The sequence below is a fragment of the Callospermophilus lateralis genome, unplaced genomic scaffold, assembly GCF_048772815.1.
Source record: "Callospermophilus lateralis isolate mCalLat2 unplaced genomic scaffold, mCalLat2.hap1 Scaffold_129, whole genome shotgun sequence".
In the NCBI taxonomy this organism is placed as follows: domain Eukaryota; kingdom Metazoa; phylum Chordata; class Mammalia; order Rodentia; family Sciuridae; genus Callospermophilus; species Callospermophilus lateralis.
This window is the reverse complement of record NW_027512465.1, coordinates 194,240-219,214: the sequence shown is the minus strand read 5'-3', so window position 1 is coordinate 219,214 and position 24,975 is coordinate 194,240. Positions and strand designations below refer to the sequence as shown.

The 24,975-nt window shown below is 43.4% G+C and overlaps 1 protein-coding gene across 1 annotated transcript; it reads right to left on the bottom strand.

Moving 5' to 3' along the window:
- Positions 1-10,204: 10,204 nt before the first annotated feature.
- Positions 10,205-13,414, bottom strand: LOC143388046 (carbonyl reductase [NADPH] 1-like). Its single transcript, XM_076842056.2, has 3 exons — positions 13,126-13,414; positions 12,330-12,437; positions 10,205-10,907 (listed from the first exon to the last, which is right to left on the bottom strand). The coding sequence occupies exons 1-3, from the start codon at positions 13,412-13,414 to the stop codon at positions 10,471-10,473; spliced, it is 834 nt and encodes a 277-aa protein (XP_076698171.1). The 3' UTR covers positions 10,205-10,470.
- Positions 13,415-24,975: the final 11,561 nt, after the last annotated feature.

Here is a 24,975-nt window from a genome sequence, read left to right as displayed (position 1 = left end):
TCTCTCTCCTGCTAGTCTCTTGTGTAAACCTCGCTGCCCCACTGGGTGGCTCCAGGCAGGAGCCAGAGGGGGAGCCGTCTCAGACCTGGTCAAAGAAAAAGGTAAATTGAGTTTATGTGTCTTTATTTGGATCTCACTAGTTAACTTCTATGCTTAGGACCTCTAGTATGAAGCTAGCATGCTGGTCGTGCGGTTGAAGTGAGCACACTCAGAAGTGGGCTTTTATTGGTGGGGGACCCTTGTTCTTAGAAAGTTCCATCCAAAAAAAGGCCAGAAGGTTCAGGGTTACAAGGGACAGGTGAGAGTAATTCAACCCAAGGGGCATCACCTAAATCTGAAGACCCACCCTCAACTTTCCGAACTGGGACAACGCCCAGATCACAAGGAAATGTGGTGATGATGGTCAAAGGCTCTCCTTCAGGATGGAAGGTGCAAGTCATTCGGAGCGGCTCCCCACAGAATAGCACCCAATATTAACTGGAAATTTTGAGACAAAAAGCAAAAAGACATAAACTGGTAAATCAATTTGTCAGAGCAAAGTGCAGGCGAAATGCACAATGATGTCTGCTGTAGGGGAATGACACACAATGCCCCAGCTCTGAGGCAATGCTCCAAAACGCAAGGGGTACATGGACAGAAACCACAGGGGATTCACTTAGTCACTGTGTTTGAAGTAGCCACTTCTAGCTCCTTCCCACTCTTGAACTAAGTGGGGGCCAGCAGCAACACAGTGAGCAGGCTGACTTGAGAGGCTGGGATACTTGGGCCTAAAAGGCAGCATTCCACCTGAAGATACGGCAGAAAGTGGTCAGATGCTCATTGTGCCCATCTTCCTTTCCTGGGCACACCGAAGACTACATTTGCCAATTACCTTGCAGTTCTGAGATCAGGTACTAGTTTCTAGCCAACGTTTAGCAAGGAAATGTACCCCTTCCAGGCCTGGTCATAAGTGCCCCATACAATCCTCCTCATTCTTTCCTCTCTAAAAATAAAAGATCCAATTACTATCTATAAGGAGTCCCTGGATGGGGACAATGCCCCAAAATGGAAGGGGAAAAAACAGTGCCCTTTGAGAAAGAAAAAAAAAAACAAATCTTTATTGAACTACTAAGATTTTGGGGTTATTTATTACAGTTGACATGAGTTATACAATTAATACCACGGCCAAGGATGACCCAAGAGAATATGGCCACACAAGAAAATATCTTCCCAGCATCTCCAATCATCTCAGTCAAGGTACTGAAAGGAAATGGATGGCCAGCCCAAAGGTCTAGCTAAAGAAAAATTCATAAATGGACTATCTTAAGAGGTCAAAATAGGACTGGGAGAAGTTCTCAGACATGAAGCACAGTGGAAAACAACACCCCCAGCTCTGAAGTGGGAGAGGATAGAGTAGTTACCTGAAACCAGGGAGAGCAGAAGCCACAATAGAGAGTACTCGCATTCTGACAACAGGAGTTCTGACAACAGACTGAAAAACACCACCCCTGCAGAACCAGAGACCCAGAGGAAGGTGAGGGCGATGGGATCCACACTCCAACCTTTCCTTCTGTCCTCTGCACTCAGCTGGATTCACCCTTTGGCTGCAGTAACTGGAAGGCAGCAGGCCACAGAACCCAGCAATGCAGGGATCAGCCTCTTGGGCTAGAGCAAGGAAAGTTAGGATGCAGCATGGATCTGGAAGAGAAACTAAGAAAAGCTACAACCTCCTTCCAAAAGTTCAGCATGCCCAACCCCAGTCTCAAGACAAAAGCAAGCACCTGTGATCAGAACTGGCACCCACAGAGGCAAATAAGACTCACAAAACAAAGATGAGCAGACAACAGAGAATCAAAGATTGAAGGAAAGAGAGGTACAAAAGCCACTGCAAAAAAGAAATGGTATCAAAGGAACCACAACTCCCAGAACCAACAGGATTAACGTAAGTGATGTATTTTGGAAATAGAGAGCAGCTATCACATCCATAAATTAGGAATCAGCTATGATATAGGAAAGTTTGATCTTAGAATTTTTAAAAACTGATTCAGATAATAAAACACCTGTTAGATGAACAGAATTGCAAAAAGTTCACAACTAGTAATTTATTGATCTGGAAAATTGAGAGAATAGATTTTTTTAAGACTATGTCACCAAAAGGAAAAAAAAATTAAAGACCTTTTATTTTAAAAAAAAGCACAACTACCAATATCTATCTAACAAAAATTCTAGACAAGAGAAAAGTTTAGACATGGCAAAGAACAATAATTAGAAAACAAAAGAAAAATTTCCAGGACTGAAGAAAAATATGACTTTTAAATCCTATCACTTGAAAAAGATCTGCCATCTGTCGTACTGTTGTAAAATTGGGAAGTTCACAGATCAGGAGAAAATCCTAACTGCTGCATGAAAGGACAGACAGACTACCTAAAATAATAAATAAAAAATCTAGCCAGCATCAAATTTCTTCTTGACAATGCTTGATGCTAAGGGACAATAGAGAAGGAAATACTTGAATGGAGAATCTGAATCCTGTCCAAATTAGCACTCAAAAGGAAAAACAAATTAAGGCATTTTCAGATGTTGAAAGATTCTGAATGCTAAACCTTCCCACATACACCTTCTCCAAAAGATTTAATCAAGCACAAAGAGAAAAAAATTCAAAAAGGCGCACATGAGAGACCCAGGAATCAAAAGTATACAGAGAAACCAATGGAACATAATGTGGAAATATATTTAAAGATTTTAACAACATTCTGCAACTTAAATCCCAGGAGATCTCCACATGGTAGATGTTAGGGTTGGAAGTATAATGGAAATGAAGTGAAAACATGGTAAGCTTCTGGTTTTGTTTGGGGCATGAAGTCAAAATGGCTGATTATAAATAGTAACTAACCACCTGACAACGAGGGAAAAAATGTTCTAGATATGGAATTTTAAATAAATGGAAAGAACACTACATAAAAAATAAATTTGACCATCTCAACAAATGAGTGATTTTTATATTATAATAATTATTATTATTACATTAAGAAATTAGATATGAAATCATATAGCCTATAGGGAAACTTTCAGAAAAGATCATCTTTAATAGTAAAAGATTAGACAGTTAAGGTTAGGAAGAAGACAACCACACTGGCTATCACAATTATCATCTACCACTGTTCTATACATTCTATCTAAAAAGACAGAAAAGATAAGAAGAAATATAAATCAAAACAATAAAGTTTCAAATTTCTCTACTTATGGTATTAAAAATAATAAGTTCAGATACAAAGTCAACAGCTTTCTGACAAGTAATAGCAAACTGAATACCTCTCATATTATATTTTCATAGTTTTATTTTCTATTATTTAGTTCTTTTATCTATATGGTATAATCCTTAAGATATAAAGTAGGATTCTAAGATTTTAGGAATATAATTAATCATAAATAGATAATAATAGACCTTGGAATAAGTCTAATGAAAAATGTGTGAACTAGTTTTTTTTTTTTTTTAAATCACACACACACACATACACACACACACACACACACACACACACACACGAATGGTTTTATTCCCTGGGTACATGTTGAAATCACTACAAAACTAATTAAATCAAAGTCTCCCAAGGGGAGTCCATGCCTTTAATATGTTCAACTAGGATTAAAACTCTATTATAAAATGTAATCCTGTTGTTTTTAATAATGCAAATATAACCTTTTTGGATGGGAAAATTAAAAATCATAGATTATCAGTTCTCCACAGATTATTCTATAAATTCAAAGCAATCTCAATCAACACCCGAAAAACTTTTTTTTTTTTTGAGCCAGAAAGTTAACTTTTAACTTCCACATCAGGGAGGAAAAAAATGTCAAACAATCAAATATTTTTAAAAAATTAAAGGGCTGGGGATGTGGCTCAAGCGGTAGCGTGCTCGCCTGGCATGCGTGCAGCCCGGGTTCGAGCCTCAGCACCACATACAAACAAAAATGTTGTGTACGCCGATAACTAAAAAATAAATATTAAAATTAAAAAAAAATATAAAAAATAAAAAATTAAAGAGAACTCCCATTGAGTATCAAAATGCTTCAAATCTGCATTAATGATAGAGTATGCTGTTAGAACAGAACAGACAAGTCAACAAAAGTAAACAGTTTACAAACACTCTCATATACATATTTCATTTGTGTAGAGCTTCCATTCATTGGGAAAAGGATATGGATCATATCACTGAACAAATGATATTCAGAAATTAAATATTTATTAAGAGAAACTAAGTTACACTTCCCTCCCTCATAGCATACTCTAAGACAAATACTGGATAGATTAAAGAACTAATCATTTAAAAATGTAAACATTAGGAGGAAATCCAGAAAGTCTATAATCTATGGATGAGATGTTCCTAACCAAGTCAAAACCAGCAAAAACTGAGAAATATATTCTCAGGAAAATTAATCCCATTGATGGATTCATTAAAAAGTTTCTTCTCAGCAAAAGAAATAATCTGTGAGGTGAATAGAGAGCCTGCATCTTAGGAGCAAATCTCTATCCCTCACTCATCAGATAGAGCACTAATCTCTAGGGTATATAAAGAACTCAAAAAGCTAAACACCAAAAAAACCCAAATAACCCACACCCAAAAAAAAAACCCAAATAACCCAATCAATAAATGGGCCAAGGACCTGAAGAAACACTTCTCAGAAGTCGATATATAATCAATCAGCCAATATATGAAAAAATGTTCATCATCGTTAGCAATTAGAGAAATGCAAACCAAACCTACTGTAAGATTTCACCTTACTCCAGTCAGAAAGGCAGCTATCAAGAATACAAACAATAGTAAGTTTTGGTGAGGATGTGGGGGAAAAGGTACACTCATACACTGCTGGTGGGACTGCAAATTGGTGCAGCCAATATGGAAAACAGTATGGATATTCCTTGAAAAACTGGGAATGGAACCACCATTTGACCCAGTTATCCCACTCCTCGGTCTATACCCAAAGGACTTAAAAACAGCATACTACAGGGACACAGCCTCATCAATGTTTATAGCAGCACAATTCACAATAGCTAAACTGTGGAACCAACCTAGATTCCCTTCAGTAGATGAATGGATTAAAAATGTGGCATATATACACAACTGAATATTACTTGGCAATAAAAATAAAATCATGGCATTTGCAGGTAAATGGATGGAGTTGGAGAAGATAATGCTAAGTGAAGTTAGCCAATCCCCAAAAAACAAATGCCAAATGTTTTCTCTGATATAAGGTAACTGACTCATAGTGGGATAGGGAGGGGGAGCATGGGAGAAATTGATAACTCTAGATAGGGCAGAGGGGTGGGAGGGGAAGGGAGGGGGCAGGGGGTTAGCAAGGATGGTGGAATGTGATAGATATTATTATCCAAAGTACACATATGAAGACACAAATTGGTGTGAACATACTTTATTTACAACCAGAGATATGAAAAATTGGGCTCTATATATGTAACAAGAACTACAATGCATTCTGCTATCATTTATTTTAAAATAAACAAATAAATAAAAGAAGCCAGACAAGAATCACCTATTATATGATTTCATTTACATAAATGTTAAGAACAGGCAAATATTTAGAGATAGAAATAGATGTGAGGTCTCCCCAGTGGGGAGAAGAATAAGGGGAACTGGGAGTGATTGCTGATGGGTATAGACACAAGAATCACTTAATATATGATGATTTCATTTACATAAATAGGCAAATCTACAGAGACAGAAATAGATGTGTGGTCTCCCCAGGGGGTGGGGTGGGGGTGGGGGGGATAAGGGACCTGGGAGTGATTGCTGATGGGTGTGGGGTATGTTTGTTTGGGGGGGATGAAAATGTCCTAAAATTAGATTATGATGGTAGTTCTGATGAAACTAAAAATTTTGAATTTTATAAAGGGCAGATTGTATATAGCATGTGAACTATGTTGGCTGTACTTTTGTGAATGAAAAGTAAATACTTTTTCTTGCTACCTCTTCCCTCCCAGCTTAAGAAAATGTTTGTGACTCTTCTTTTAATTGAAATGTAGTTGTTTGCATAACAATAATAAAAATGGTGCAATTGTAATGGGATATACTTGGAAATTTTGTTATGGCTTCCTAGCCTTGAGAGGCTTTTGAAAACAACAAATCTGCAATTCATTCAGAAGTTCCAACAAAGAAAATTTAAAGACTAAATGTGGTAGTCACACCTTTATTCTTGCTGCATTATGGAAGGAATAAGGCATGTTTAATGAAGCTGTATTTATTTTGCAAGCAACTTAGCCTGGAGGAGGTTTAGAGAAAGGCTACCTGTCATGAGACCCTAGCTCTGCTCACTGGGTTTGCATCTGTTATCTGCCTGTTGACTGGACTGGATCCTGAATTCTTGGGGTTCATCCAGTACAGATTTCCCCCACAGAGTCTCTAAGAAGAGCTTCCCTGTTCCAGAAGGCCAAGGAGCTGAAGCTGGCCAATGCAACATGGAGCACAGGGACACGTCTCATGGTGGGTGTGCGAACCACACAGAGAGCTCCACAAACCCCTGATGCCACCTTGAGCAGTCATTGAGACTGCAGACCATGCTGGAGACTGATGACACGAGGCTGTGCACAGCTTTCCCCAAGATGGCCAGAGAAGACTCCCCTTTGTGAGCCTCTTCATCTCTCCTTGCTCATGCCTACATCTTTCTCTTGGCAGGAAGACGCTGTCATTAGCTTTTCACATCCAGTGGCTCCTTTGGACCACTTGACAGAGGGGACCTGTGATGTCAAAAAAACTTGACATAACATAAGCGATCGGTTAGTCTAGCTGGTGGCTAGCTTTCACAACAGCCCTTCTGCCACTGTGTTCCAGTGGTGAGGAGGACCCTTCAATAGACAGCCTCCTAGACGGGTTTGTCTCTCTCCTTGTTTTAATGGAACCCAGTGATAGGATACTAGATAACAGAATTGCTCCTTACTGGCCAAAAAGGGAGGAGCCTGGACAGTTGCTGGGACTCCTTGTGGCACATGGAATAATACCTCTGGGTATTGTGTAGCCTCAGGTGCCAGAAGTTGTTGAGCCAGTGACTTGGTTGAAATGCCTTGAGCCTCATTGGGCTCATTCTTTGATTTTGCTCAGGGAGACCCTGGCTAATGGCTGTATTTTAAACTCATGGTATGATCCTCTGATAGTCACAGTCGTCTGCCTGGTACACTGTGTTCTCTGAAAAAGTATGAAATATCCACATGGAGCCATGTCCTGTCAGGAAGTTGTCTTTCTTCAGCTAGAATCATGGAAGCTCTCCAAACCTGTGATCACGAGGCCATCAAGGACATGTTGGGACTGGAAATGCCAAATGATCAGACCAGAGCAGAGTTGCTCCACCTCAGTTGTGTGCTTGAAGCACAACCAGAACCAGAGAACCAGAGTGCCTGAACCAGAGTAAGAAAACTGGCTTTGAGAGTAGCCTCCCATTCTGTGGTTCTACAAAATGCGGAGTTATGATCCATGTATACGTAATACGTCAAAGTACAGTCTCCTGTCATGTGTATCTTAAAAGAACAAAAAGAGAAAAGAGTTTGAAATGACCAATTTCACTCTCCTCGATGCTTTTATTTTTATAAAACCACCCTGCCTTGCTCAGCTCTTTCTTTTTTATGGCATGAAGTGCTGCCTTATTCTATAACCAGAAACAAAAGACAACTAAGGTCTTGTGGGGCTGGGTTGTGGCTCATAGGTAGAGTACTTACCTACCATGTGTGAGATACTGGGTTTGTACCTCAGTACCACATATAAATCCTCAGTCCACATATAAATGAAAATAAAGATGTTGTGTCCACCTATAGCTAAAAAACAAATATTTAAAAAATGTCTTGTAATTTTGTGTGATTACAGTTAGGGCTGATTCCCAGAAAGCTCCCATGAGGGAGGGAATGCTTATGCACCTCTATTACTTTGGGAGACCTGAGGAAAGAAGAGTAATATTGCAGAAACGGGAATTATGTACCAGGGATTGAGTCAGCACTGGCTAGCAGCTTCGGAGGTCCAGTTGGGATTGTGATTGTACATCTCAAGAGCACCCAGTCAGCCCTGTGATTCCCTCCTCCCAGTGTCTTGCTGCTAGTCAGGCTGGGTGTGGTGGTTCCTTTTGAGGGTTGGTGTTTTCTGGGCTCATTCAAGAGTGTAGGATAACAAGGGAAGAGTTGGAGCCCCAGGCTCCCTCTGCCTGCTCTGAGATATGGGCATGTTTGTGACTGTCTGCAGTGGGGGTGTGTGTGCTGCCGGCATTGTCTAGTAGACATAATCAGCTTCCTCTCCACTGTGCAAACCCCAGTTTGGTCTCCATTTGCAGTTCATCTCAACTTCCCTTATTCCACTTAAATCTGAGCCCCTTTAGCTTTTCAGGTGAGCTGGTTGTAACACCTGCCTGAATCCTTCATATCCTATAAGAGACTCAGTTTCTCTTTCTCTTCTGATTTCCTTTTTCTTTTTCCCTGTGAATGGGTCTTATGTGCTCTCATGTGGTCTTGAACTCTTAGATTCTAGCTTTGAACCTGCACAAGCATCCCAAGCAGTGGCACAACAGGTGTGCACCACTGCACACACCTCTGGAAATGGTATTTTTGTATGTAATTTTACATTTTCTGAAAATTTTATTTTAGCAGCGTGTACCTTAGTCTTCAGGTTGAGAAATAAATCTTAGCAGTAGGATAGAATATCCTTTCCCCCATCGCAGAGGTACCCAGGAACCTGAATATGGGATGATGATGTCTTTAGGGCTCTTGAAGAAGCTGGATGTCATTAAGGTATTAAGAAGACTTATCTTTGCATTTCAACTGTACATTTCTAAGCCAGCTCTTGAAACACTATAGTCTTGACTTAGACATTGTTTATGTGTTGGTGTCTGCTTACAAAAACAAAATAACTAGGAGGAAATGAACAACCCTGTTGAAGGGTCAAACCTGGAAACCAAACCTTCCTCTTATTTCTTAAGTATTTTTTTTAGTTGTAGATGGACACAATATCTTTATTTTTTTTGCTTATTTTTATGTAGTGCTGGGGACAGAACCCAGGGCCTTAAGCATGGGAGGCAAACACTCTACCACTGATATACAACCCCAGCCCCCAAACCTCCCTTTTAAAAAAAAGAGCTGGTTCTCAGGGGTGCTCACTCTTCAGGTCTCCAGCCATGGCAGCCCCTGGGCCAGAGTGAGAAGTCCTGAGAGTAGAGGTGTGGACAGCATGGAGCCAGGCTGTGGGAGGGAAGGGACAGTGGACACTTCCTGATACCCTCTGGAGCCAGCTGAGCGATGGGCAGTGAACAAGGGCTTCTCTCCACCACCAGGGGTGACATTGCTCTGATCCCAGGTGCGACAAAAGCACACACCTTGTGGTACACGTGCCAGGCACCGTTTTCAACACTTACACTGGTGTGTCATCCCATGAGTGCTTGACAGTTAAAGAAACCCAGACACAGCAAGGAGTGGCCACTCTGCTTGAGCCACTGCTAAGTAAGGTGCCAGATCCTGGGCTTTCCTTTTCCATTTCTAATTTTTATTTATTGTTGTGGTACTGAACCGTGGACCTGAACCCATGACTTCACCCATGCTAAGCCAGTGTTCTACCACCGAGCCATACACTCACCCTCCCCAAGATTTCAAAGCTCACAATAAACAAAAAAGTGGAAAAATGGTCATCAATGTCTATATATACATCTATGGTTTGCAATTCCAAACATCCTGTTATGCTCTTCTACTTCTCTGTATTTTGGAACACATGGGAGTATTACAGTTGTGGGATTCTTCATTCCTACTTAGGAACACTCATATCCAGGCGTCTCTATAATACTTCTCTCAGCTCAGTCATAAGTGACCATGCACACAGCACCCACTCACTCTTCTCAAGCTGCTGGTTGTTTTCACACAATGACCTAGGCTTTGGGAAGACACCAGGACAGCTGCCTTTGCCTTGGTGGTGGTGTGTTTTCCTGGGGGAGGGGTAAGCCATAGTCCAGGGGCCACATCCAACTATGATGCTTGTTTTGCTAAGTGTGTCTGCTCTCCTGTTGGACGAGTAGTTGCAACTGAGGGCATAGCCCACAGAGCAAGGTGTTTAAGGCCTGGCTCCTTCTAGGTCTGACCACGCCTGAGTTCCCCTCTCCCTCCCCTTGACCTAGCTTTTACAGTGACCAAGCTCCTGGCATGGAGTTTGCTTCAGCATGAAAACATTCTGCAGAGTGGTCATTTATCAAGAATCCTTTATTCACCTTCTCATTTGCATTAGTTATTTTCAGGAATTTCACTTTTCTCTCCCTGTGTTGAAGAAAAGACCTCAGGGAATTAGTGGTGCCTGAGTGAGCTCCCTAGTCCACCTTTGACATGTGACACCTAAGCACTTGATAAGGATGCCTTGTGGGATTTTTTTTTTGTCTAAGGATAGTTTTGAAAGCATAAATATCCTTTGGGTCACATCAGTGCAGGATACCAAGTGGGGACCATGGTGGAGGTGTGAGTTCAGCTCACCACTCACTAACTTGTTTATCCTGAACAAACTGCCCATGAGGCCCCTCTGCCTCTGGGGGCAAAAGGGCCACGTACACGGGGGTCTCGGCTCCTTCTTCCAGGCTCTTGGTGGCTGAGGGTCCTGCCATGTCTGTTCTCACCCACCCTGGGCAGCAGGCATTCAGCAGGATCTTGTCTCCTCTCCTCTGCTCACTGAGTTTCCAGGCATAGATTCTGGACAGAACTGTGACACCAATCTTGGACACTCCATAGGCAGAATTGGGCCAGCCATCTTTTTCGTGCACTCCATTCTTTGTGTCTTCTACAAACTTGTTCATGAGCCCCACCAGCTCCTCCTCAGTGATCGTCTCACTTCGAAACTTCTGCTGCAGCTCTGGGCTGCAGCGTTTAAGGTTGACCAGACTCATCATGCTGGAGACATTCACCACTCTGCCTAAAATACATTCCAAACCATCATACATTCATCTGTGTTAACATGTAACATAAAATCTACATGAGAACAGTGAACACCAAATTTTACTGAAATGTTAGAGCAGAAAGAGCGTTACCAGTATGAGCTTTAGGAGAAACAGACATGGACTGTTGGGTGGTTGCCTAACGAACTTCCATAAAGAACCTCCTGGGATCACAGGGTGCCTGTGAGCACAGAAGTTGCAAGGAAGCTGTACTCTCAAGTGACAACTCTAAGCCACACATCTCGTTGTAAAGGCGGCTGGCTGCTGGTGTATCATTAATGAGAGGGGGTCTCCCTGAGTGAAGGAGTACTAGGGCAGTTTTCAGTGGAAGACTAGGAGAGTCTGTGGCATGCACAGCATGAAACATTTTGATGGGGAGATGAAATGAGCCAGGAGGGAGACAGGGGCAGATCACAGTGTCACTGTGAACCATGCTGAGGGCCTGGATTTCTCCTGAAGGAGTCTGGGAGTGCCCGGCACAGCTTCAGCAGAAGCAGACACTGTGCAGAGCCCTGGGAAAGGGCATGACTCAAGAAGGAGGCCTCTCAGGAGGGTTTGCAGGTGTGTGCATGGTCAGCTGAGGGCCCGTTTAGGGCTGGGATGAGGGTTTCGGGTGACTCTCAGTGGGCACAACCTTTTACTTTAAATTTTTTTATACCACGGATTTATTCTAGAAAGTGCTTAAACACTGAGCCACATAACTAGCTTTGTTTTTGAAATTTGAGGCAGGTTCTTCCTATATTGCTTAAAGCCTTGGTAATTTGCTGAGGTGGGCCTTGAACTTGCAATCCTCTTGCTTCAGCTTCCTGAGTTGGTGGGATTGCAGGGGTGTCCCATGATGCCCAGCTCAGTGGGCACAATCTTAGCACATGGGCATTGCTGATGTGGAGGTAGAGCCTCGTGACCACCAGGGTGGCCATGATGGTGGGTGGCCAGGAAGATTTAGAGGAAGGGTGGACATCCTCTTAAAGTATCAGTTTAGACTGGGGGTTGTCAGGAGTTATGGAGGATCAGGAACATCCATATGTGTGAGTTGGTCTGGGAGTGTTTTGGGCAGGTGACAGGTTTAGTGGGGCTGTGTCTAGTGAGGTGGTCCTAGTCCATGAGTCTGAATAAGGGTGCACAGAATGGAATCTAGGGCCTTTGTCAGTAGGAGGGAAAGAAGAAATAAAGAGCTGCTCTGAGGAGACCTTTGAACAGACACTTGAGGATACCAAAGAGCCAGGTGTGGCAAGAACAGTGCACAGAGGATTAAGCCACTGGAGAAGATGGGTGGGGAAGTAGAGCTGCACCTGGCAGGTGGAGGCCCAGCAAGGCAGGGGCACAGCTGCAGCAGGAGAGGCCAGGGGCAAGGGGATGAGACTGCAGGAGGGCAGGGCCAGATCACCCACCCCACTCACCTTGTGGTTTTATGAGGGGGAGTAGCTCTGTGCAGACATCTCGGGTACCAAAAAAGTGTGTTTTCATTGTGACTTCTGCTTGAATATGAAAGGGTGTCGGATCAGCCGCTTTTAAGAGAAAAAGAGAAAACAATAAACAGTTGCCATGGAGTAGAATTTCTCAGAAATAAAACAGTGCACAGGATATCCCTCCAAGTAAAGTCTTTTGTCTAGTGCAGGGTTGTTCACACTTGAGATCTCCTGGGAAGCGGGTATAGCAGTTGGGGAAGGAATGGGGAAGGGTTTCAGATAGTGACCTCATTATATTGTTATATTTTCTTCTATATGAACATGTAGCATGAAATCCCATCATTATGTACAGCTCTGATGCAGCAATAAAAAAAATGTAGAAAGCGGAAAAAAGTCAATCTCCTAGTTTCATAACATTCTTTGTTTTTGTAGAATGGCAGTATTGGGGTAATCTGAGTCATGGGTACTATTTACTATATTGGTGTAATCAATATTTTGCAATTATTTATTTCAAAAGTAGTCAAAAGTCTATTCAACTGCTTTAATGTAAAGTTTTTTGTAAAGAAAACCTAGAAAGGTCCCAATGAGTCCCAGCCACGCAAACACAATGTCCCTTTGGCTTGCACCTTCTCGTCTCTGCTTTCCCTATGGCTTCAGTCTGTGCTGTTCTGTTTCTTTCTAGGGAGACTTTCTGGATCCCACAAAGCAGAGGGCACCCGCCCCTGAGCCGCTTGCACAATCGTGGTCCCCCAGGACTACAAGCTTTGCACCCCGACCGACCGCTTACTCTTAAAGGCGATGCCCGCGTTGTTGACCAGCACATCTAGTCCCCTGTACTCCTTGCGCAGGAAGTCGTGCAGGTTGCGGATGCTCTGCTGGTCGTCGATGTCCAGCAGGTGGAAGAGCGGGCTCAGGCCCTCTGCCTGCAGCTGCTGCACTGCTGCCCGGCCCCGCGCCTCCTTGCGCACGGTGAGCACCACGTCCCCCGAGAACTGGCGACAGAGGTCGCGCACGATGGCAAAGCCAATGCCCTTGTTGCCTCCAGTGACGAGCGCCACGGGGCGACAGGACGACATGGCTGGTGGGCAACGCGGAACACCTGCACGGAAAGCGGACCTTAGAACCTCTGAACCCCTGGAGCGCAAAAGTGGAGCAACTGCTTTTCCCCGGGACCGCCCGCCCACCACGCAGGCGCAGGCGCAGCCCCGCCCCGCGTAAGGCGTGGCTCGCCTGGAGTCCCCTGGAGTCATCTTAGGTGGTCAAGGACTGGGAGCTGGAGATTAAAGTTGTGCTTTGCAATTTAATCTTTGCAAAACTCGCCTCCTGGTTTTATTGGTGTATACTTAATGAATTGTTCAACTGTGGTTTCCTTCCGCGGTTAGAGAAATAAACAGTGAAATCGAGTAGCTTTTTGTAGAGGAACATGAGGAGTGTTTTGGGGGAGTCAGAGTGAACCAGGAGGTAGGCTTGGGCAGATCACTGGCATCCCTGGGAACCATGCTGAGGGCTTGGACTTTCTCCGGAGGATTTTTGGAGGGGTTTGCCAAGCAGACTGTGTGCAGAGCCCTGGGAAAAGGAAAGGATTCAAGAAGAAAGGCACTTCTCTTGCCACACAGGCCAGTGGGAGCTGGTGGCTGCTGGCAGGTGCCTACCTGGTAGAGTAGAACCATTGGGATTGGTCATGTGACTGCATCTGTACTGACTCCCAGTGCTGGTCTTCTAAGGTTTGCTTTCTGTACCACCAAGTATCTAGTTATTCACAATTGTGCTTGAAAGACATGTGGCTTGTGTATGAACTTCCCCTCCCTTTATCTCTGCAATTGAAGTCTTTCAAACTAGAGTTGTGGAATGAACTGAAAGAACAGTCCAGGGCATCAAATTTCTGTTCATTTCACCCTAAGTATATAAAAGCAAAGCTATTCACCTGTCCTTTTTGAGAATGGAGAAGTATTTACTAAATCAGCTGTTACTTTACTATGTATTTGCAAAAATACCATCCTACCTGGCTCTGAGAGCTGCAGTGTACAGGTGCCTGGGCACATCACAGCCCTTCACACACACACACACACACACACACACACAAGCACACACACACAAATCACATGTCAGGATATACTTTTCTTTCCCTATTTTAAGATGAAGGAATGGACACCTGCTGAGAAAGTTTATAAGTTGGTTAAGTGATTCGAATGAATTTTCCTCATCCCTTGGAACTTACAACTAGGGAAGAGGGGACTAGATCAAGTTTCATTTCTGTCCTGTCCCATAGATATCCACAGTGGCTATTTATATCTAAGTTGAAATTGATGTACAATTAATGCAAGTTATACTTAATGCAAACTTAGTTTTGCAATTAATGTGAAATTTCTGTTTTGGGCTAGAGTTGTGACTCAGGGGTACAGCACTTGCCCACCATGTATTAGGCACTGGGTTCGATCCTTAGCACCACATAAAAATAAAATAAAGATATTGTGTCCACCTATAACTAAAAAATAAATATTAAAGAAAAAAATCTGATTTTTCAGCTGGGCGCCACACCTGTAATCCCAGTGGTGCAACAGGCTGAGACAGGAAGATCATGAGTTTGATGCCAGCCTCAGTAAAAAGCAAGGTGCTAAGCAACTCAGTGAGACCCTATCTTTAAATAAAATACAAAATAGGGCTGGGGATGTGGTTCAGTGATTATGTGCCCCTGAATTCAATCCTGGATACAAAAAAAAAGTAAAGAAAAAAATTTATTTTTCAGGGCTGGGGATGTGGCTCAAGCGGTAGCGCGCTCGCCTGGCATGCGTGCGGCCCGGGTTCGATTCTCAGCACCACATACAGACAAAGATGTTGTGTCGGCCAAATACTAAAAAAAAATAAATAAATATTAAAATTCTCTCTCTCCCTCTTTCTCACTCTTTCTTTAAAAAAAAATTCTTTTTCAATTTCAATTACCACATTTGAAGTGCTCAAGATTCACACATCTGTGACCATGGTATTGGGCAGTGCAACGCTAAGGTATTTTCATCATTGCAAAAGAGACTTTTGTACAAAGCTGCTTTACACAGATTCTGATTATGTTGCCATTTCAAAGTGACTTTCCTGGCAGTTGATTTAACAACAAGTTGAAGAACCTTGCTTTTTTCAATGGATTTTTTAAATTAAGGTAATAATAAAATCACAAGCAGTGGTAAAAAAAACAAGAGAAATCTTACTGCCACTTCCGCAGTTTCCCTCAGTCTGCAAACTCTAGTATGATATCACACATATATTGACATGAAAAGGATGACAAGTCATTTTTGGAGTTCTTCTGTTTTGTGTCCTTACTCATGGGTGTACAGTTACTTCTGTATGATTTCATCACATGTGTAGATTGTACAGGGCTCCTGCCCAAGACACAGCGTTTCCAGGAGCAGAAGGGCGACTATTGTTGCTGTTGTATAACCAAACTCTTCGCTCTTGCTCCCAAACCCAGTCTATCCTCTATCAATCAAGCATCTGCTTCCCTTTTCTCCAGGTTGTTGGAAACTTGTTACACAGATGAAGCCTAGGATATGTAACCCTCTGGGTTGTCTTTTTCACTTGGCTAATGAAGTGGCTTTGTGTGTTCTCCTTCACCCGAGTGTAGGTGTGGTCTGTGGTTGGGTGGCCTTTCCTCTCCTGCTTTCTTCTGTAGGTGTGGTGAGCCAGTGTAGGAGGGCGTGGGTTAAGGACGTGGGTTGAGTTAGAGTGGGTAGGAGGGCCACTCGCTGATGGCTGGTGGTGCAGGAGCTTGGGAAAGAGAGCACCTGCTGATTAAAAAGGCAGTGCCTGAGAGAGGGCCCTGGATCACAATTTTCAGGCTGGTTTGTTTATGCTTTCAGAACTGGTCCTCATACAAGAGTTGACAGTTCAATGGGGCTAAATGCTCCAGAAAATTCAGTATAGGAACCATCAAGTATTAATAAGTCGTTGCTGTTACATCAGCCCTGTTTTTCTCATTGCCAATTGCTGGGGCAACACTGGCAAAAGATAAAGAGCTTGTTTACTTGGGTGTGGTGCAGGGTTGACCCAGTCTTAAGTCCTGCCACTCCGGCAGTAGGGCTTGGGGAAGTTTACGAGATAAACAAGAGGGTGGTTCGACAAAAGGGCATATATGGCTGGAGTTGAAGTAATCTCTGCTCTGACTATGCATTATTAACCTTTATGTCTCTTCATGGGATATATGTTCAGATAATGGCATTAGCAGGAGTGGAGGGTGCAATGTGGACTTCCCATTGTCAAAATAAAGTTAGGAGAGGTGGTACAGTCCTGAAATCCTTGTGAATCCAGAAGCTGAGGTGCTGAAGCAGGAGGATGGCAAGTTCCAGGCTGGTCTCAGCAATTTACCAAGAAGTTGTCTCATGGGCTGAGGATGTGGCTCAAGCGGTAGCTCACTCGCCTGGCATGCGTGCGGCCAGGGTTTGATCCTCAGCCCCACGTACAAACAAAGATCTAAAAAATAAATATTAAAGATGTTGTTTCATGATAAAAAAAATAAGAAGGGCTAGGTATATAGCTCTGTGGTAAAGCACCCCTGGGATCAATCTCCAGTGCAAAAAGAAAAAAGAAAGAAAGAATCCCCAATGGACCCTTGCATAGGCCCAAGTGAAGAGCCAATGCTTTCACAAAGGCAGCCTTTAAGTCCCTGGAGGGAAACCTCAGCCACTATTTTCATTATAGGCTGCTCTTAAAAGGTCCCAGCTACCGCAAAGTGGGAGACTAACAACATATGCCGAGCTGTGTGACCTCCAAAATGATTCCCCCCTTTTTTGTGCCACACCGAGGACTTAGCCCAGGGGCACTTTACCACTGACTACATCTCCAGCCATTTTTATCTTTTATTTTGAGGCAAGGTCTCCTTAATTTACCTAGGCTGGTTTTGAACTTGTGATTCTCCTGTCTGAGCCTCCCCCATGGCTGGGAATACAGGCATACGCTACTAAGCCTGGCAAAACTCATGATTTTCAAGGTCTACTAAATCAAGAAACTAAAAGTGTGTGAAGGTGGAGATTTTATGTGGGTTTTCTTTTTGGTTTCATTAGTATATGAAAAAGGTTGCATCAAGAGTTAGTGGGGCAATGGAAGGATCATTCAAAATCAGTGCTAAGGCAAGGAAGCAATGATTGAGGGGGGAAAAGTAGACCCTGAAATAATCACTAAATAATTTCCAAAGACAGAGAACGAAACTGGTTTATTAATGCAACCATAAAATAACTATAGAAATACATAACATTTATCCCTTCAACCTGGGAAAAGCACTTTATAAGGATAATTATAGGAGAGGACTCATGAAGGACTGACAGTGCTAACTATGGAAAAGTTCAAGCATTTGTTTTTAGAAAGCATGGTATTTAAAAACCTGAAAATTAATCTCTATTTGAAGGATTTTGCATCCTTTTTTCCTTTGTGGCATTTGAATCTTGGATCTTTTTTTCCTCTCAATTATTTTTATATATTTTTTTCTTTCTAATTTTGGTTATGTATATTATTATTATTATTATTATTATTATTATTATTATTTTAATATTTATTTTTTTCATTTTGGGTGGACACAGCATCTTTATTTTTTATTTTTTTAATGTGGTGCTGAGGATCGAACCCAGTACCTCATGCGTGCCAGGCAAGCGTGCTACCACTTGAGCCATATCCCCACCCTTGTATTTTATTATTATCATGTTTTTTTTGCTTTGTTTTTCTTTTTCCCATGCTGTGGTTGGAACCCAGGGTCTGTCCCACCCCTGAGCTATGTCCCGAGCTCTGGGTCTGGGTTCTTGTTTGTTTGTTGGACCACCCCAGCACAAAGCACTTTGTCCAAACGTCTGAGAAATAAACCCAAGGAGCAGGGTGAGGTTCTGGACCTTCCTTCTTCCTGCCGTTGGCTAAGTTGGGAGACATGCGTGGGTGGTGAGAGTCAGAGTTGTGGGATCTTGGCTCGTGTGTGGAGAGAGACTTTCATCCCATCTATCAACTTGTGGAGTAAATTGACATCTTTACTATCTATTGGTTTAAAACAATTTTTTTAATTTGTCTTAAAGAACATACTTTCATGGTGTCTGTGAAAACATGCTGGAAAAGACTATTGCTGAATCCTAAATCATGACGCTCTCGGGCCTTTCCTTGCCTGACTTGTCCATACCAGCACCAACATCTTTCTTGGGAGTGCCCTGTGTGTCACAGAGGATCCACGTGTGGTGGTCAGGCCAGCTTTTCCACAGTGTTACTCAGTTTCATCTCAAACTTTAATTAGATCTTTCTTTGCACGGAGGCCTGCCTCCATCCTGAGCATATGGACTTGAATAATTTTGGACCTTGCTGTGCGGTTAACATACCTTGTCTTTCTGGTATATTGCCCGTAAGGTTTGTTCACATTGTCCCCACCCCCACTCCTTAAGTATTGTAAGGATACTAGAAAACTTCTCTATGGCAATATGTGTTTGATTCATGGACTTACACTTTGATCATCTCATTAAACCACACGCAGCATGGTTGCTGAGGAGTACACTCCTGCCTTGCGGGAGATATATCTCAGAGGAACAGGAGAAGAATGCATAGTACTAAGTCTTTTTAGTACATCCTTTTTTATTTTTTAGTTATAGTTGGACACAATATCTTTATTTTAATTATTTATTTTTATGTGGTGCTGAGGATTAAACCCAGGGCCTCGCACGTGCTAGGCAAGTGCTCTACCGCTGAGCCACAACCCCAGCCCCTTTTTAGTATATTCTTTAAGGGTGGTCAGGGGCCTAATGTCAAGTGTTGTCTAGAATCAATAGTAAATTTTTTTTGCAGCTTTTAACATTATCAAGAAGGTGCTTAAAGGGATGGGGGCTAAGCTTATCCTTGGGATAGAGTCTTGAACTGTTAGAAACTATGTTAGGGGCTGGGGATGTGGCTCAAGCAGTAGCACGCTAGCTTGGCATGCATGGGGTGCTGGGTTTGATCCTCAGCACCACATAAAAATAAAATAAAGATGTTGTGTCCACCAAAAACTGAAAAATAAATATTAAAAAATTCTCTCTCTCTCTCTTAAAAAAAAAACAACAAATTATGTTAGTGTTTAAGTTGTTTGAGGTGGGGACATAGATGGACAAAATTGTTTGTGCTGAGGGTCTGTAGTTTTCATAGAACAAGTTTTAAATCAGGAATCTGGCTATAGTTCTGTCGAGGAGAGAACCTTTATCAGTTCCTATATAGCAAGTGGGATCATACATTATTTTTGACCTTCATAACAAGAAAGTTCTTATTTAAATGCTGCTTTTCTTTTCTTTTTTGTTTTGGTACTGAGGATTGAACTCAGAGGTACTCCACCACTGAGCCAACTCCCCAATCTTATTTTGTATTTTATTTAGAGACAGGGTCTCACTGAGTTGTTTAGTGCCTTGCTTTTTGCTAAGGTTGGCTTTGATCTCATGATTCTCCTATTTCAGCCTCCTGAGCCCCTGGGATTACAGTTGTGCACTACTGCGCCTGGCTCAATGCTGCTTTTCTTGATGTTTAGAGGGCAGGTGTATGTGATGCCCAGAGCTGTGTCAATTACCTTGAGATCATGAGAGAACAACCAAAAAGTGTATTGAAATGCCAATTACATCAGGGATGGTAATATGGAAAGCTAGAAAAAGGGTTGAACTTTAAAGACATCACCAAGTCTCAATCTGGTAAACACAGTAATAAAAGTGGGCCAACCAACTAACAAAGAAATGAAAGACCATTAGATTGAAATAGTTCTAATGCCTAGATTCCTATATAAACCCAAATCTGACTGAGATGTAAAAGAACATGAGGACTGGACATTGGCTAGTGGTTAATAAGAGCATGTGCAAGCCCCTGGGAAGATTACCAGCTAAACATGTGCATGCGTGTGGGTGCCGCCCCCCCTCCACAGACACACACACATACACTTTAAAAGAAAATGAAACTCAGGCTAGCCAATGACAGGTGGTCAACTGGGCTTTAGCTGTATTTCCTTGAACTTCCCATGGAAACAGTTCAAATAAGGCTTTTTTGTGGTTAAAATTCAATTTTGTTGCTTTGCTTTTGAGAAACTGATGTGACTCCATTTTTGAAAATAAATAAAAAACAGCAGCTTCTACCTCAAGGCCTGTCTTAAGGAAGGGGGCGGGACCCTTGTCCTTAGAAAAACCCACAGAGCCTTTCTAGGCAGATACCCACCCTGCTGAGTTGTTTGTCTGTAAATAACAGGAGAGATATGCAGCACCAGGTGTTCCTGACTCAGTTAGGCTAGGTGAAGACCCATAGCAACCCACCTATCAACCACCAATCAGCATGAGACAGGGAAAATACCGGGGATGCCAGATGACCCCTCAGTAGTTTATGGTGGTTGATAACATGTTGGGAAACCATGTAGTTTAGCACATACACCCCTCATGGCCTAAACCAATCAGTTCAAAGGCATCCCCCTCTTGTACTAACCAATCACCCCTACCCAACTTGTTCCCTCCAGTGAATGTGTTAATCAATGTTAAGAGTTGTTGTTTGATTTTCCTGTGGTATGGAATGATTTGCTGTGTGATATTGTGACACATAGAGTATTCCCCCAAAACCTATAAAATCTCACTGGACAGAAGACTGGGACTCACTCCTCGGGAAATGGTTGTGACTCCAGGCTCAAGCTTGCAATAAAGACTCTTGTGTGATTGCATCAGATTTGGCTCCTGGAGGTCTATTGGCGCCCCACAAATCTGGCATTACACTTTCACGTTCACCCTATAAAAGCTGCCTCCTGGTACTCTTTCCAAGTGGAGATCAAAAGGAATTCCAGTTGCATCCTGCCTCACTCATGAATCTCTGCTGAAATAAAGTTAGTTCCTTAAAAACTTTATCAGTTTATTTTAACGGTTCCATGCTTGGAAACATCTATTTCTAGCACACACATCTTTTTTTTTTTAAAGTTTTAAGTTTATAATTGTTTAATGTAGAGTAAAATTGCAAGTGTAATACAGAGAATTAAAGTATACCTCTAACTTGGTTTCTTCTATTAACATCTTACCACTATTGTTACTGGTAATCCAGTCTTATTCCTCTGTTATGTGTTCCCATTAGAGAAGACTTAAGGTGAGACTTGAAAAGTAGCAAAAATAGCTGGGTACTCAGGAGGCTGAATGAGGCAGGAGGATCGCAATTCAAAGCCAGAGTCAGCAACTTAGTGGGATACTGTCACAAAACAAAAAGTGGATGTATCTTGCTCTTTTATGCTACTCATAAGCTCTAACTCGGTTTCTTCTATTAAGAAGGTTGGTCTCTGTCCCCAGTGCCAATCAATGCCAATTTAACAATGAGGACATGGTTTTGAGAAAAAGGAAAAGGTTTATTGCTTTGCTAGCAAAGGAGAAACACAGGGGACTATCCCAAAGGCTGTGACTCTTCAGATCAGGAGGGACAGGGAGTTTTAAAGGAAATTCAAGGGTTACTTTCCAGGTGTGTTCTGGTAAGGAGTCCCAGGATGCCCTGATGGCGTGTTAGGATTAATTTGTTAATTTAGGAGATATTCATTTCCCAGATCTTCAGCAGGCATCTCCTTCCTATAGGGGTATGTTCAAGGGCAGAAGAAAATATAATCCTGACCCCCTAATCTTGTTAGGGAGGGGAAGAGGGGAGAAGAGAGAGAGAAAAAAAATATATTTTTAAATAAGCCTTAGAGCAATGAGGGCTATAATCAGAAGGTGAAGGGACCACTGTTAAAAAGTCCACCTGAGCCCCCACCTCAAACAACTTAAACACTAACAAAGTTTCTAACCGCTCAAGGCTCTGTCCCAGGGAGGAGCCTAGTCCCCCACCCCACCTTTAAGCACCTTCCTGAAATGTACAAGCTGCAAAAAAACTATTTATTCTAGACAAAATTTGATATTAGTTCCGTGACCACACTTCCTTCAAAAATGTACTAACAAGAGCTTTGTGTTATGAATTCTCCCCCTGTTCTACGGAAATGTATATCCCTTAAATCAGGAGTGTACCCCCTCAGCAACCTTGTTGCATGTGGTAAAATGAGATGTACAAAGTATAAATTCCTGAATCAAACACTGTGATACTGATAAGCTTCTTGGAGATCAGGAACTGGTAGCCACACCCCTACCTCCACCCCCACTGTTGCAGATTAAACACCCAAGAAACCACAGGCAGAAAGCAAGTTTTATTTAACAGAGGGACAAAGGTAGCAGACTTCAGAGGAGAAAATGGGGCCCAAAGCTGGGTGCCAGTGGGAGTGGATGTATCTTGCTCTTTTATAGACCCCCAGAATTCCACCACCTTCTCTTCTCCATACAAGCACCTAAGGGCAGGAAGGAGCAGCACAGAAGGTAATGCCTTGTGCTGGGAAGTGGTGTCCAGGTTAGCTGTTAGAAACCAGTGATAACCAGTCCTCATCTCCTCAACCCCCATCATTCATTATCTACACTGACTGCCAGGCTTTTGGCCCCCTGCCTCGGTTTGTTGAGGAATGTGACATTTCCTGACCCCTCAGGATAGGCAAGGCTGCAGATAGATTGCTTTTTGGCAAAGTAGGCTCATTTTATATTCTCTTAACCCTTTGTTCCCACCATCCTATTCGTCCTATTTGTCAATTTTCCATGTTACATTGCCATGGAGTTTTCTTAGGTTTACAATATGTATACAATGGCAAGGAGGGGATTGCAATGCTAATTATATTAGAGTGCTATTTGATAATTTGTTTAGGGTTATCTTGAACATATTGCAGTTTAGGGAGCATGCCAGAGACATGTTTGACAGCGTGGGTGTGCTGTTTGCCAAGAGACCCAATAATTCTGACCACAACTGGTTATAGCTTTCTGACAGCAGATTTTGGGATCCCTCTCTTTAGTCTGCTTATCTTCCCTGTCCCTTCCAGTGACCTTGCTCATGTCTATATTACCTAACACTGTAGTATTTTTGTCACAAGAAACCAATACTGAAGCAGCTGCAAAAACTAAGCTCCACACCTTATTGGATTTCACTTGTTTTCCTCCTAATATCCCTTTTCTATTCCAGGATCCCCTCCAGGATACCACACTGCATTTAATGGTCATGTCTCTCTGGTTTTCTCTCGTTTACGACAGCTTGTCAGAGTTTGGTTTTCATGACAGAAAAGATATTTTAGGAATCCTGGGGTTGTTTTTTTTTTTTTTTCTCTTTTTTTCAAGGAAGAACGCGAGTTATGGGTTTGGGGAGGAAAACAGGAGGAAAATGCTGTCTATGTGACTTATTCCGGATGCTGTCGCCTTGACCAGCTGGCCAAGGCGGTATTTGCCAGGTTAGTTCCCACCCAGCCCCTCTTCCACGTTGTACTTTCAGGAATCCATTTACTAAGCACAGCCCACATCCAAGTGGTGGGTAGAAATGGAGCTGGAATTGGTATCGACGTGGATTATTTGGAATCCTCCTGCAAGGCGGGTCTGGAGCTGGGCAGAGAGCGGGAGCGGGACAGGTGGGGAGACGGGCGAGACCGTGTCCAGGCCGTGGGAGGGGAAGAGTGGAGGGGGTGGGGAGCAGGTAGCGCCAGCCCGGTAGGGCCTGCGGGTGGCGAGGGGTGCCCTAGGAGCTGCGTCCTAGTGGAGCACAGGGCAAGCCTGGGCAGCTCCGCTCCTCGGAGGGCCGTGGCCGCCCGCGCGACCTCGGGCGCTGACCCAGCGGTCAAGGTTGGGTGCAACCGGCGAGCCGTGGCAGCTGCGCATGCGCGCACACCGGCGACGGGAAGGGGCGGGGCTCCGCGAGTGACTGGCGTCTGGGCGGTCGAGGGGCAGAGGCGGGCGTGGTGGCTCTCAGCCTCTGACTGTGCGGGTTGGGCCGCCCTCGGCAAGTGCAGTGTCAGAGGCCGTGGCGAGCTTTCTGGTGAGCCGGGGAACTTCCGGTCAGAGCCGCGCATTGCCCGGGTGGCGGCGGCTAGGGCTTGCAGGAGGGTCCCTCTTGAGTTGGGCGTAGGCGGAGAAGCGCGTGCGTGGCCGCCGCCCGTCCCAGCAGTGCGCACGCGCGGGCTGTTCCTTTGGGCATGCGGCTCTGGCGCCGGCGGTGGGTGTCCCCGGCAGGCGGCGGGCGTGGTGGAGCGCGTCGGGGACCGGAGGGTGGTCCGGCGTCTCGGGTGAGGCCAGCGCTGCGGTCGTGGCCCGCCGGACGCAGGGGGCCTTTGAGCCACCCTAGAGGAAAGCCCTGCGGGGCGCGGAGCGCTGCTTGTATGGAAGCAGCTTGTAGAAATTCTAGTAGCCACTCTTCATCTTGCCACCTTGGCTTGTCTGCTTTTTTGACTTGTGTTTTCTCCCTAACTAATGCAAACACCTGTTTAAAGATGTTTATTCCAAGACTGTGATAGCCAAGACAAACAGCATTTTTTACTTTACACTTTTTTTTTTTTTTTTGGTATTGGGTATTAGCCTAGGGATTCTTTACCATGGAGCTACACCCCCAGTGCTTTTTATTGTTATTATTTAAAATTTTAAGATGGGGGTCCAGTTGGTGAGGCTGGCCTCGAACAAATGAGTGATTCTCTTGCCAGTGTCCTCTCATTGTCTGGGGTTACAGGACTGTGCCACTGAAATCGAAGTTTTTGATTTGTCGAAGAGTTTTAATGGAACAGGAATTTCACAGCTCTGCGAGTTCTAAATATGGTTAATTCAAATTGGTGTTT

What these genes read in the sequence shown, in the direction of transcription:
- LOC143388046 (XM_076842056.2), bottom strand. Translation starts at nt 13,414, where the DNA reads ATGTCGTCCTGTCGCCCCGTGGCGCTCGTCACTGGAGGCAACAAGGGC. An exon ending in CGCGGGCATCGCCTTTAAGA is followed by an intron (nt 12,438 to 13,125) that starts GTAAGCGGTCGG and finishes TTCTCTTAAAAG; the next exon opens with CGGCTGATCCGACACCCTTT. An exon ending in CCCCCTCATAAAACCACAAG is followed by an intron (nt 10,908 to 12,329) that starts GTGAGTGGGGTG and finishes AATGTATTTTAG; the next exon opens with GCAGAGTGGTGAATGTCTCC.